General features: G+C 44.7%; 1 protein-coding gene across 1 annotated transcript in view; it reads left to right on the top strand.

Annotated features, from left to right (window-relative positions):
- Nucleotides 1-15,139, top strand: part of LOC116983311 (mitochondrial carnitine/acylcarnitine carrier protein-like) — a 204,718-nt gene that overhangs the window by 39,084 nt on the left and 150,495 nt on the right. The window contains exon 7 of the mRNA XM_033037018.1: nt 13,043-13,284. Coding sequence (XP_032892909.1) covers nt 13,043-13,284 — 242 coding nt within the window. The remainder of the gene's footprint in view (nt 1-13,042; nt 13,285-15,139) is intronic.

Below are 15,139 nucleotides of genomic sequence, written 5' to 3'. Positions count from 1 at the left end.
CTTCAGATGGAATGCCAGTGGGCAGAGGAATAGGAGATAAGGGTAGAGGCAGAGAAAGAAAGCACATAAGAGTTTGGAGAACAAACCCAGTACCAGTAAGTCTTCTCGAGGTCTTCTCGAGACCCTATGTCTGACAATGGCGACCCTGTCTATAGAAGAAGGGGGAGGTGGCCAATCACAATCTGGACCACTGTCCAATCACAGCTCAGATCACTCCTATTTTGAACTTTAGCCGCCCACCATTACATTGAACTGCCTTTGTTCATTTTACATTCTCACTCCAACAAAGAAGACGTAAACCTTCCAGCCCTAGTTCATAAAATCTGCCAGGGGAATTTCCTAGCTTGGTAATTCTGCAAATTGGTTCCCATAAAACAAAGATTATTTTAAACAGAACGGCTTTTGTCAGATAAGGGGGCAATATAAAATTAATACTGAGAGACGTCTCTAATGTTTTGCACAATTATTTTGGAAACGAGGGGGGCTGCGCCACTTTGGCTAACTCTTCTCGGATAAATTTGTGTAATTGATGTATATTTTACCTGTTTTTTATTTGTATTAGTTTTCTTTCAATGTTCGAAGGTTAGTATTTGTTAAAACCAAAAGCTCTCTAAAAAGGTATTTTAAAAAGTTATTTCAAGTTGTCACTCATCCAAGTTCTGGCTCTTATCTGATTACTCAGATCTCCTTGTTCTTTCGAGTTGTCACATCCAAGTTCTGTCTCTTATCTGACTAGAGAAGTTCGGTGTTCTTTTCAAGGCTATGCCACCAAGATACTAGCAGCTTCATTTTCCTGTGTTCAGAATTTTGCTATGTCTTTTTAATTTCTCCCAAAACATTTCGGGATTCGACATCCAGTCCCAGGCTATATTTATATATTCATATATGTATACCCCTTTTGATGAAATGGTTCATGTCAGATGAAATAGGATGTCATTGAATGAGCTTGCAATCTATGAAAATTAATTGTTTATTCTTTGTTTTCTCTTAACTTGTTTTTTTTTTTTTCTTTCTTACCTTTTGAATTGAGTTCAAACAGAGACCTGAATTCCACAATGGCCACATGGCATTCAGGTGTTAGATGAGATTGGAGATGCCTTTAACTCAGAACAAAATCTGTTAATTTGAAATTGTAAATTTGGGGAGATAGATTGGAACAATTGGGAATATTTTTTAATTGTTTTTTTTATATAATAATCTATTTTTAAAGGGTCTGCCTGATAGGAAGTTAAAGAGTGATCTCACATCCCCCATCACCGGTAGAATTCTGGATTAGTGGAGGGAATGAATAGGACACTAAAGAGTGTGTAAGTTAGTTATGACCTACAGGCCCACAGCAATTAATTAATTACATACGCACAGCAATTAAGCACAACCTTGTCAATTTTGCATTCACAGAGGTTGAAAAGGCAGAAGCCACTGCCAGTTGAACACAGACACAGTCCATACTACTGGGATTGGACAAAATTGGGACTATGTTGGAGGGGACTGTACCAGGTGCTACCACGACACCAACCGCCGTGAAGATTGAAGATTACCCCGTTGGAGACATCTGATACGATTGACTGTAAATGGAGGAGAACCAAGAAAGGACAATGGGGCTATTGACCCTAGTTTTTTTCCTGAGGTTGGCCCAGATGGGCTGGACCAAGATGTCCTGACTAAGGCTGACAACTGTCCTTACGTTTATAACACTGACCAAGATTGATCCATTACCACAGGTTCTTGAAGTAACCAGAAAAAGGTTGCAGCTTATCCCAGAGCTACAGACCGAGCTGAAACAGATGAGAAATGTGCTCACCAGTGCCCAGTTTGAAAATGACTATCTCGCTTCCATCACACAGCAGCTGAAGGTGAGCAATCAGGTTGTGCAGTTGAACAGCCTTGATTTTGGAGTACGACTCAGTTACAGAACTGGATTGAGGTAAATCCCAGCCGGGATCAAAGTGAAGAGCTGAGTTGGGATGGATTAGACAGCCAGTTGGCATTGATGGAGAAGGAAGAATGTTGGTTTCACACGCTGATGGACAACTTGGGAGAAAGAACAAATCAATTTGTGAAAAGAAACTACATTTGTGATAAATGTGGACAGACTTTCAAACAGCAGAAACAACTGTCAGTTCAACATAATGCGCCATACTGGAGCAAAACCGTGTGAAATTTGTGGATTCCAGTGCAGACAAAGAGACATCCTTGAAATACCATATGACCAAGCACAAGGCAGAAGCTGAACTTGAATTTGCTTGTGACCAATGTGAGAAGCGGTTCGAGAAGGCTCACAATTTAAATGTTCATTTGTCCATGGTTCATCCCTTGACCCAGAGTACAGATAAAAACAAACCTATTGAAATTGAATCAAGTCAGCTAAGTATAGAAACATTAATTAAGCAGGAACCCAGTTAATAGTTATTCAATAGCTAAATGAGGAGTCTTAAGAATCTTGCACCCTTTTTCAATGTCAGCAAGACACAAAGGATTAACATGACTAAATGTAATCAAGCCAGGCACACCTAAAATAGGTAGAGCAAAGGAAAGGTTAGTGTGGAGAACATAGTTCTGAGCATTGTAGCGCAGCAGTTCCAGAGACAAAGTCCAATGTCTGCAATGAGGTAGAGGTGAATCAGGCAGAATCCTAGCAAATGGAAGGACTGTTCAGAACTCTGATAACAGAGGGCCACAGTTACATCCTGGACATGCATTCAAGTCGCAGCGTTGTTTTGAATGAGGGACAGTGCCCATCCAGTAGAAATAAGGACTCAATGGAGGAAGTTCTGGATTGTTCAATAACCCTTTCACCTCGGAATGGAACAGTGACTGAAAATGGTGAGGGTGATAATGTTGCGAAACATGAACCTGTCCCAGTGTTAGCAGACATTCAGCCTTGTACATACAGAGGAGCCACTTGGATGTGGACAAATGGGAATCTCCAATGAAGAAGGATATGTTCTTGTGCTCATATCTGTGAATGTAGATCGCCACTCCTGTCTGACGAATCAATTAAATATTGCCATGGTCTACCTTTAACAGTTTTTATTGCTATCTGCTTTTAAGAAACAAACTTTCACAGTAGTACCCAGTAAAACACAGAACACTAAAAAAAGTTCACTATGCATAAAAAAATCCAAATAGACAAATAAATAAACAATAATAGTCCAAAGTCAAAAATAATGCCCCCAAGTCTATTGGTTTGGAGCTTATTAGATTAGATTACCTTTTATTGTCATTCAGACCGAAGTCTGAACGAAATTGAAGCAGTCATACATACAATACAATACAATAAAAAACAACAATAAACACATATTAACATCCACCACAGTGAGTCCACCCAACATCTCCTCACTGTGATGGAGGCAAAAGTCTTAGGTCTCCAGTCTCTTCCCTCCTCTTCTCCCTCTTTGGAGGTTCTAGTGTTTAACAGCCTGATGGTTGTTGGGAAGAAGCTGCTTCTGAACTTGGGCGTTACAGTATTCAGGCTCCTATGCCATCTTGTTTTAAAGCTACAGTGCAGCAACAGGCCCTTAAGCCCACCAAGCCCACGCCGACCAGTGATCAAACCATGCAGTAGCACTATCCTATACACTAGGGACAATTTTTTACAATTTTACCTAAGCCAATTAATCTACAAACCTGTACATTTTTGGAGTGTAGGAGGAAAACAGAGCACCTGGAGAAAACCCACACGGTCACAGGGAGAACATACAAATTCCATACAGATAGCTCCCATAGTGAGGAACGAACCGGGCCTCTGGCGCTGTAATGGCCCTGTCTCACGGTGCGAGTCCACCCACGATTGATCCCGAGTTTAAAACAAATCAAACTCGTGGTAATCACGTAGAATTAACGTAGCGGGAACGTCGGAACTCGTAACGCTAACGGCAGGTACTCGTGAAACTTGTTAACTCGTGAAAATCTTTCAAAATGACGAAAGATTTCCACGAGTCAAATTTACTCTTGAAGTAAAAAGGTTAACTTTAAAACTTTTAAACTCGTTGTAAGAACGTAGATGCCCCGTGAGTTTACAATAGTCTACCGTGGACAATCACTACCAAAGTGTCTGCTCACACAGTCAGCACACCTCTCCTACACTTGTCTCCCATACTAAGTCACCCCAACCCCCCCTCTCCCCCCACTCCTCTCCCCAACCCCCCCCCTCCATCCCCTCCACCTTTCCCTCCCAACTCCAGTCCCGCCCCAACCCCCTGGGAAACTGAAGGGAGTGACAATCAACTGCCACGGATACAAATAATGTCATACACAAGAAAGGGCAGATGCTGGTTGACAAAAAGTGAACACACAGTGCTGGAGTAACACAAATACGCAGCAGAATTTTGGAAACGTCATCCCGTCACCCATTCCTTCTCTCCAGAAATGCTGCCTGTCCCGCTGAGTTCCCACGGTAGACTCAGGAGTCACTACGGTAAACTCACGGGGCATCTACGTTCTTACAACGAGTTTAAAAGTTTAAATTTTTCACTTCAAGAACAAATTTTGTTGTAAATGTTGAAAGATTTTCCAGAGTACCTGCCGTTAGCGTTACGAGTTCCGACGTTCCCGCTACGTTAATTCTACGTGATTACCACGAGTTTGATTTGTTTTTAAACTCGGGATCACTCGTGGGTGGACTCGCACCGTGAGACAGGGGTTTAAGGCAGCAACTCCACCTTGGGCTACCGTGCTGCTCCCGATGGCAGGAGTGAAATGAGAGCGTGGCCAGGGTGCTGTGGGTCTCTGAAAATGGCAAATTCTAAATTAGTGGGAACTACAACTTGCATTAGGATTAGATCATTTCCATTCACATTGCACTCGTGTTACCACCAATTGTCTGGGACCTACATCTATTCTGCAGAGAAGAAATCATTCTCTGTGCCATTGTACCTTCTTTTGTTTTGTATTTAATTATCCAGCAATCCATTAACAAGAACTCATTGTTATTGTGCAGACGGGCAAATGAACTGTTGTTGAAGACCAATGCACCAAGTCTGTGACCTCCTGAAGGTCAACATGACCCACTTGCAGCTGCAGGGATATTTTGTTCGACAGCCCAAGTGTGATGTGCACCACATTTTAACTTGAAAAAATTAGATCTTAAGGCCAAAAACGAGGCAGCAAATTATTCATCCCTTTCATAACTCAACCAATTTTTTCTGTGGTTAAAGGTTTACCTGCAGTCTTAAATTTCTGGACTTCTTTCAGGCGTCAGGCATGACACTCTTTATTGTCCATCCCAGAAGGCACCTTGCAAAGCAGTTGCAAATGACATAGAACTACCAGCAACCCTTCCAGATGTGACAGCGGTTCACATACACCTCATCTAACCTCATCTCTTGCACCTACTCTTAATGTGGCCTTCTTTATATCAGCGAGACTATGTTAAGACGATTTGCTTGGTCTGCCGAAGCCTGCTGGATCTCCTGGTTGCCAATTATTTTAACCTCCTCCCATTCCCATACTGTCCTTTCTGTCCTCCATTGCCAGAGTGAAGTTACATGCAAACTGGAAGCATAGCTCCTCATACACCCTGAGAAACATATGTCCTGCTCCAATCTCACATCTTCACAGATATATATCTACTGCATCTCAATGCATTTTTGAAAAGTTCTGACTAAAGGATGTCAAGTTATATCTGGTGCCAGTGGCGTTGCGAAGAGCAAGAATGTTCCAGCGGGAAGTCTCAGAGTAAGGCTGTGAGAAAGGGTATAGAAAAAAGATCTAATTTTGTTGAATTCTACTCACACTCCCTTCCCCTCCCCATTTGCTCCCTTCCTCAATCCAGTCATTTAATCAGTTCCACAGTGTATCCCCTTTGAGATCACACCTTCTCAAGCCAACATTTGGGCGATCAGGGAACCACCCTGCCTGAGGTCATCTGTTGCTGGCCCTGATTTGACCTGGTCTCTTCAGTTCTTTCCCCCCTCCCATGCTCTACTCCAGTCTGAAGAAGGGTCCTGACTCGAAAAGTCACCTATCCTTTTTCTCCAGAGATGCTGCCTGACCTGCTGAGTTCCTCCAGCACTTCGTGGCTTACCAGCATCTGCAGTTCTTTATTTCTAGAAAAAAGAATATGTAATAACAATGCTCTTAAGAGTTTTCGCATTCCTGGACGTAAACTGAACGCAATACCCTAACAATATCTAACAATACATTCATAACACAACTTTAGCACAATTCACCGTTATAGGGTTTAGTATAGTTTCATTTAATTTTAAGATACAGCGAGGAAATAAGCCCTTCGGGCCACCGAGTCCATGCCGATCAGCGACCCCCGCACACTTACACTATCCTACACACACCAGGGACAATTTTACAATATTTACCTAAATCAAATTAACCTACAAACCTGCATGTCTTTGGAGAGTGGGAGTAAACCCACACAGGTCACAGGGAAAACGTATAAACTCCGTACAAACAGTACCTGTAGTCAGAATCAAACCCAGGTCTTTGGCGCTTTAAGGCAGGATCTCTACCACTGGTCACACCTTACATATTACATAGGAATATAATAAATTATAAATTATGTAAATGGACATCAAGTAACAAACTTGGTCAAAGAAGTAGGTTTTAAAGAGCATCTGCAAAGAGAGAAGTAGGAGAGAGACAGGAATGTCTAGGGATTGAACTCTGGAGAAGCCCAGCTGCTGAAGGCACTGGAAGCACCACACTGGAGGTGGGAAATGAAGGAGTGCCTTCTAGCCCAAAATGCTGGGAAGTTGTGTAGATGGCAAATCACCCCAGAATTCTCTCCTGTAACAATTTTGTGTTCCTTTTACTCTTAACCGGGAACCCACCCGAAGGCTCGACAGACAGCGTAAACAGGAGGGAGCTGGAGACATCGGGTGTTAAGAATGGGTTGGCAAGAGGGTGGACTACAGTAATTCCTCCAGCGTCTTTAAGGTCGGCTGCAGGAGGCGTCCCCGGGACACGAAGATGGCCGGGCGTGGAGAGGAGAGGGATGTCAGTTAACGGGAACTGCTCCAGTACCATGAACGCATGGGCCAGCCGGACTTTGAATAACGTCGTCAAAATGGCAGCAGTTGCATATGTAGATATACAAAATGAATTCCACTGTGCAGTTGCATATGTGACAAACATTATTGAACATTACGCAGCTGATATTTTATTCTGCCATGAATCAGCTTTGATGAACATTTCCATTATTAAAGCACACATTGATGACAAATGCACAACAGAAACTCAAGGAGTTTGGTTTTATTGGCAGTAGGACAATGAGAGATCCTTATGGATTTGTTTTTCTGGACAATTTTTGAGCAGAAAATTGCATTAAATGAGGTGGCATTGGTTTTACCAGAAGTGACATGAGAAGCTTTGTCCTGCCCCCGGCTTTCTTCCAGCTTTCTCCCCACTACTACAATCAGTCTGAAGAGGATCCCAACTCAAGATGTCATCTATCCATGTTCTCCAGAGACACTATCTGACCCGCTGAGTTATTTCAGCACTTGCTGTCTTTTTTTGACAAACCATCACCTGCAATTCTTAGGGAATACATGATATAAGTTCAAGCAGATCTAGTTTTCCTCATGCGTAGGCAGGAACAGCACAGATGCTGGTTTACACTGAAGATAGACACAAAATACTGGAGTAACTTCGAAGGTCAGGCAGCATCTCTGGAGAAATGGAATAGGTGACGCTTCGGATCGAAACCCTTCTACAGACGGGTTTAAAGAAAGGCTTTGACCCGAAACATCACCTATTCCTTTTCATAAGTTCATAAGTTATAGGAACAGAATTAGGCCATTCGGCCCATCAAGTCTACTCTGTCATTCAATCATGGCTGATATATCTTTCCCTCTCAATCACATTCTGCTGCCTTTTCCCCATAACCCGTGGCACCTGTACTAATCAAGAATCTATCAATCTCTGCCTTAAAAATATCCTTTGACTTGGACTCCCCAGCCATCTGTGGCAATTAATTCCACAGATTCACCACCCTCTGACTAAAGAAATTCCTTCTCATCTCCTTTCTAAACGTACATCCTTTTATTCTGACCTCTGTTCCAAGACTCTCCCATTGGTGGAAACATCCTCACCACATGTTCTCTATTCAGGCATTTAGGTAGGTACTATACCTAAATGCAATCAGTTCAAATCTAGTACAATAGAGGAAAGGGGAGGATACAACAAATAGTGGAGCCATTGAATAGACAATTTGTATTCTGTGTTGCTGATTTTGTGAAGTCTGGATAATGTACAGTCTGCTCCACTGGGATGTGCCCAGAAAACCAAAGTATATAAATGAAAGAGAAAAAATTGTGTGTGTGTGCATTGGTAGTGAGAGCGACAGGAATGGCAAGCACTAATGGCCTGTCCTGATACAAAAGGAAAGAAAGACCAAGTCATGTGAAATGGAAGAATCCAATATTGAGTCCTGCAGGGCTACAACGTGCCCTGACAATAAATAGAGGTGTTGTTCCTCAAGCTTTCATTCAGTCTCCTTCTAATAGTACAGACTGAGAGAACAGAGAACAGTAAAGCAGAGGAACAGGCCCTTTGGCCCACTATGCCGATGAGGTTGATCTTATCGAGACAAATTTTAACCATCTCAAGCCCGAATGTGCTGATGTCTTTCCGCCTGGCTAAGGTCTAGCAAAACAGCCTGAGAATCTTGCTTGCAGATTCCAGGTTATTTTAGTTTAGCATTATAGCAGCAACAATGTCATTCTTGCTCTGGCTAAATCTTCAAACTCCTTGCAGCCGAGTCAGGGCTGCACAACCAACCAAGGACCTATCAATCCTTGATAGAACCTATCAATCACCACTTTAAAAATACCCAATGACTTGGCCTCCACCATCGGCTGTGGCAAAAAGGAATAGGTCCTTCTCCGCAAGAGGTAGTAATCAGTCAGTCCGGGGAATTGGCAATGTTAGGCAAAGAGGTGAAAAAAAGGCACAAAGTGCTGGAGTAACTCAGCAGGTCAGGCAGAATCCCTGGATAGGTGACGTTTCGGGTCGCGACCCTTCTTTAGATAAAGTGGCAACTGAATTAAACAGATATTTCGCAACACTCTTCGCTTAAAAAGGATGTGAGTAATGTTCTAGTAATAGTCTTATTTTTGTGAATTGGAAGGGAGGGAGAATTTAGCAAATGTATCATCAGCAGGGCAGAGGTAGTGAGCAATCTGCTGAAGCTGTAGGATGCCAAGTCTTTGGGGCCCAATAGGCTTCAGCCTTGGATCGTAGGAGAAGTGGCTGCTGAGATAGAGGAAAAAAAGATAAACTGCTGGAGTAACTCAGCGGATCACCTGCTTTTCTTGTTTTTCACAAAACACAGTTCAATTTATATTTTGAGGGATTAGAAATCCCACTATATTTTGCCAGTTCTCATGGTTTATTGCTGGGGGTAGGGAGCAAGGGAAGGTGAGGCCCAGAGCAGGGCTCACACAGAACTGATTCCCATCTCACCTGTCAGATTAATGTCCAAAGATCAACTATTGTCCTCATACTTTTAGTGCTCAACACTTTCTTTCCCTTATGTTTCCCCCGAGAGTTATATGAAGAATTTGACTTTCTCATTAAAACCTACCGAATAATTAAGGGCTTTGATAGAGTGGATGTGGAGAGGATATTTCTAGTAGTGGGAGAGTCTAGGACCAGGGAGCACAGCAGCAGACTAAACCTCCCATTCCACATCCAACCTTTCTGTCCTGTGCCTCCTCCATGGCCAGAGTGAGGCCCACCATAAATTGGAGAAGCAGCGCCTCATATTTCACTTGGGTAGTTTACACCCCAGCTGTATGAACATTGATTTCTCCAATTTTAGGTAGTCCCTGCTTTCTCCTTCTTTCCCCTCCCCTTCCCAGCTCTCCCACAGCCCACTGTCTCCGCCTCTTCCTTTCTTCTTCCCCCCCCCCCCCCCCCCCCCCCCCCCCCCCCACATCAGTCTGAAGATGTGGCCTCACATCTCGGCGCCTCTACTTCCTGAGAAGATTATGGAGAGTCGGTTTGTCAAGGAGGACTCTCTCTAACTTTTACAGGTGCACAGTAGAGAGCATGCTGACTGGTTGCATCGTGGCTTGGTTTGGCAACTTGAGCGCCCTGGAGAGGAAAAGACTACAAAAAGTAGTAAACACTGCCCGGTTCTGACCTCCCTTCATCAGCTCTGACCTCCCTTCCATCGAGGGGATCTATCGCAGTCGCTGCCTCAAAAAGGCTGGCAGTATCATCAAGGACCCACACCATGCTGGCCACACACTCATCTCCCTGCTACCTTCAGGGAGAAGGTACAGGAGCCTGAAGACTGCAACGACTAGGTTCAGGAATAGCTACTTCCCCACAGTCATCAGGCTATTAAGCTTGGCTCAGACAAAACTCTGAACATTAAAGCCCATTATTTGCACTTTATCAGTTTATTTATTCATGTGTGTATATTTTATATAATGGTATATGGACACACTGATCTGTTCTGTAGTTAATGCCTGCTATGTTCTGTTGTGCTGAAGCAAAGCAAGAATTTTATTGTCCTTTCAGGGACACATGACAATAAACTCACTTGAACACTTGAACTTGAACTTGAGTTTCGACTCGAAACGTCGCCTATTTCCTTCGCTCCATAGATGCTGCCTCACCCGCTGAGTTTCTCCAGCATTTTTGTCTACCTTTTGAATGGAGATGAGGAGGATTTATTTCGACAGAGGGTGTTGAATCTGTGGAAGTCATTGCCACAGACGATGGTGGGTATTTTTAAAGTGGTGATTGATAGATTCTTGTTTAGTAAGATTGTCAAAGGTTACGGTGAAAAGGTAACATAATGGGTTTGAGAGGGGTAAATAGATCAACCATGATTGAATAGCAGAGCAGGCAGAATGGGGTGATTGGCCTAATTCCGCTCCTGTCTTATGAGCTGTGCGCTTCATTTCTAAATGCGAGGGAGCCAGTTTTCAATTATTTTGAATATAGCATCTGAAATAAATGCCTTTTACATTGTTTTTATTTGAAAATATCTTACAAATAGCACACAAGGCATCCTGTTTTTTTTTAAAACAGTGATCTTATACCAGTGTTTTGTGTCTAATGTTGAACAAACACAGTTTCAGCATTTGCTTTTGTTTTTGACATTTCCACAGACTGCGTGGTGATTTCATTTTAAAGGAGATGCAAATATATCTGTCAAAGGGATTTGCAAAAGGATGTCCAAAGCAAGCGTTGTCTGCGAAGGGCGCTCAGCATCGCCAAGGACTGCTCTCACCCCAACCATGGACTGTTTACCCTCCTACCATCTGGGAGGCGCTACAGGTCTCTCCGTTGCCGGACCAGCAGGTCCAGGAACAGCTTCTTCCCTGCGGCTGTCACACTACTCAACACTGTACCTCGGTGACTGCCAATCACCCCCCCCCCCCCCCCCCCCCCCGGACACTCCTCCCACAGGAAAAACACTATGACTGTATGCATGTAAATAGATTTATTTATTGAAATCATATTCTATGTCGCTCTTCCAGGGAGATGCTAACTGCATTTCGTTGTCTCTGTACTGTACACTGACAATGACAATTAAAGTTGAAAGTGAACCTGAATCTGAATCTTCGGGAATATCTTTGTTGAATCTTGCTGTTTCGTTTTGATATTTCAAATTGCATTGAAAAATAGAAATATAGAAAATAGGTGCAGGAGGAGGCCATTTGGCCCTTACGAGCCAGCACCGCCATTCACTGTGATCATGGCTGATCATCCACAATCAGTAATCCGTGCCTGCCTTCTCCCCATATCCCTCGATTCCACCAGCCCCTAGAGCTTTATCTCTTCTAAATTTATCCAGTGAATTGGCCTCTAATGAGAATTCCACAAATTCACAACTCTCTGGGTAAAAATGTTTTCTCTCATCTCAGTTTTAAATGGCCTCCCCTTTATTCTTAGACTGTGTCCCCTGGTTCTGGACTCCCCCAACATTGGGAAAATGTTTTCCTGCATCTAGCTTGTCCAGTCGTTTTATAATTTTATATATTTCTGTAAGATCCACTCCCATCCTTCTAAATTCCAGTGAATACAAGCCCAGTCTTTCCAATCTTTTCCTCATATGACAGCCCTGCCATCCTCGTGAACCTACACTGCACTGCCTCAATAGCAAGGATGTCCTTCCTCAAATTAGGAGACCAAAACTGCACACAATATTCCAGATGTGGTCTTACCAGGGCCCTGGACAACTGCAGAATTACCTCTTTACTCCTAAACACAAATACATTTTGAGTATAGCTTTATCATTATGGATAGATTTTAAACTCACCCCTTGATATTTAATAAAGAAGGATTTGCACAAGGATAGGTGTGTCTGATTTTTATTTCAGTCTGCAGGAATTCCCATTTTATTCTGCAAGGGATCCCCCTTGTTTTTTGAATAGCAGTCGCCCTAGCAACAGTGCAGGGTAAGCCAAACGCGCGGTCGCTGACGTCAATGGCGAGGCCGCGCTGTGATTGGTCGCGGTGGCTGTCGGTCAATGGCGAAGAGGGGCGGGACAGGAAGACGGGGGCGGGTCGTGCACGGCCAACCTAACTTGTTGCTGCGCGCAAGTCCCGCCCCTTTCCCAGCGCTGATTGGCCGCTGCTCAGGGCAGGCCGGCTCGCCGACTGGCCAGCCTTCACGTCCATCACAGGTTGACCCGGCCCACTTCCTGCCAACAAGTTTGATTGGGCGCCGTAACAGCACAGAGCGAGCGAGCGAGCGCCCAAGTGAGGCGAGGAGACGAGATTAAATAATATATTTATCTATGTATAAAATCACAAATCCAAATCAGCTTTCGTTTCGTTTCGCTAAATGAAGCAATTGAAAGTTTACAAATAAAACAACATTTCAATGATTCGATAGCGTTTTCTGGAGGTAAATGCAGACTAATCGGGAAGGTATCGGTTTGATATTGGCGGCTTTCTTTGCTGGTTAATCGGCCGGTGTTGGAGTGAGTTTGCGGCGGGGTTGAGGAGGAGAAGGAGGAGGAGGCGGCGAGGAGGAGGCGGCGGCGGCGGGGGCCGGGGGCCGTTAACTAATCGCTTGATTCTCCGATCGCCGACTGCTCGGCCAGCGAGAGGGGGAAAGAGAGAGGATGAACATCGAGATCCCGCCCGGCCTCACCGACCTGCTGCAGGGCTACACCGTGGAGGTGCTCCGCAACCAGCCTACGGACCTGGTCGACTTCGCCATCCAGTACTTCACCCGGCTCAAGGAGAAGGAGGAACAGCAACAGCGCATCGACAGCCGGCAGGACAGCGATGCCGACGCCATGCAGACCGAGTCCACCGAGGACAACGAAGAGAGCGAGTCTGATTCCGAGTCCGACTTCGAAGGTAAACTGACCCGGGGGCTGATGAAGGAATGAGATGGGAGGGCAGTCGAAGAGGTAGGGGTGGCAGGGAGGCAGAGATGGTCGGGGAGACTGAGCAACAGGATAAGGATGGGGAGTGATGAGGAACGGGCTGGCTGTGAGGCAGAGATCATGGGGGAGGCGGGGGAGTAACAGGGTAGATAGGGGTAGAAGAATGGGTGGGAAGACAGCAGAGAAGGTAGGGGAGACCAGGGAGGATAGGGAGAGGAGAGGAACGGGGTGCCAGGGAAGCAGAGAAGGTGCAGGAGACTGAGGAGCAAGAAGGTGAGGATAGGGGAAGAGGAATGGGGTGGCAGAGCAGTACAGGTAGGGGAGGCTGGAGAGCAACAGGATGGGGGATAGGAGAGGAATGGGGAGGGAGGGCAGCAGTGAACATGCAGGATATTGGGCAGTGACAGGGTGAGAGGGTAGGGAAGATTGAGCAACAAAATTATGGGGAGTGGGATGGAAGTGGATTGGGTGAGAAGAATAAGATTGGAGGCCAGCACAGGGTGCAAGATGGGGATGAGAAGAAGAACGAGGTGGAAGCACAGCAGAGAGGGTACAATGATGGGGAGCAGCAGGACGAGGATCAGGGGGAGACAGATGAGAAAATTGCAATAATAGGGAAGGTGGGGAAACAAAGGAGGGGAAAGCAGGCAGTGTGTGTGGAGCTTTTATGGGGAGGATGAGGAGGAGAGGAATGGGGTGAGAGGGTACAGGATACTTGGGAGCAACAGGATGAGGGGGGGGATTAAAATCAGGCACTTGTCAGGAAGTGGGGAAAAGGAGGCAGAGTGTGGAAATTATGGGGAACAATAGGAGGAGGATGGGGAAAAGGCAAGTGGAAAGTACAGGGTAATAAGCTACAGGGGACAGTAAGGTTGGGGGGGGGGGGGTCTAATGAAAGGAGGAGCAGATAATATCCACTGGTGGGATTTGAGGATGGGCAATTAAAGTGAGATCGATTTGTGGGGTGGCCGATGAGATGACAGGAAATAAAGTCTGCAGAATACTGGGATGTCAGGATGATAGGTGGGATTGGCATAGTGTGTTTACTGAACAGCATCAGAAGGTATGGTTTGGAGGTGGAAAAGATTATATGAATTATCAGATTGGGAGAGGGCATTCATTGCAGGGTGATTAACATGATAAGGAGCATGCTTAGATGGTCAGAGAATCAGATTCTGTGGGAAAGTGGGGAGGGGTAGAGCATGGCAATGAGAGAGTGGAAGCAAGTCAGATCTAGTGATCAGTAGGAAGGAAAATGGGTGAGCAGTAAGAAAGGTATGGAGAAGGGAGACCACAGAAAATCTAAAGGATCATTGTTACCAAGATGAAGATTGCGAGAAGGGAGAGCAAAAAGAGGAGAAATGGACTATTAGAACAGAACTGCAGGAACCAGGACAAGAGAGAGTAATGGACAGAGTTCATATAAAATCTACAAAATATTTGGGGACCTGAGAAGGGTGGGTGAGAGGCAAACTGGCTATGAAAGAGAGGTGGGGAGGAATGCAAGTATTCAAAAGAATTAGGAGCAAGAGGAGGTAAATATGGGTGATTGGGAAGACAAACAGAGAAAGTCTACATGATAGTTTGGAGTGTGGGGGTGGCAGAGAAGATGGGAAGAAAATAGAGGGTGAGATCTCAGATGGAATGATAAACAAGCTCAGGTCAAGAAGGCAGGCATGAGGGATCTCTCTTGTGAGGGAATAGCATGGTATGCTGTTCGCCCAGGAAAGTGGCACTGAGATGGAAGACAAGCCATATATTTTTGAACGATGACAGAGTTGTGAAGCATAGTGTGGTCTGCAACTGCTTTTATTTCTTATGACAAG

Source organism: Amblyraja radiata, chromosome 18 (genome assembly GCF_010909765.2).
Source record: "Amblyraja radiata isolate CabotCenter1 chromosome 18, sAmbRad1.1.pri, whole genome shotgun sequence".
Lineage (NCBI taxonomy): Eukaryota > Metazoa > Chordata > Chondrichthyes > Rajiformes > Rajidae > Amblyraja > Amblyraja radiata.
This window is presented reverse-complemented; position numbering and strand designations above follow the sequence as displayed.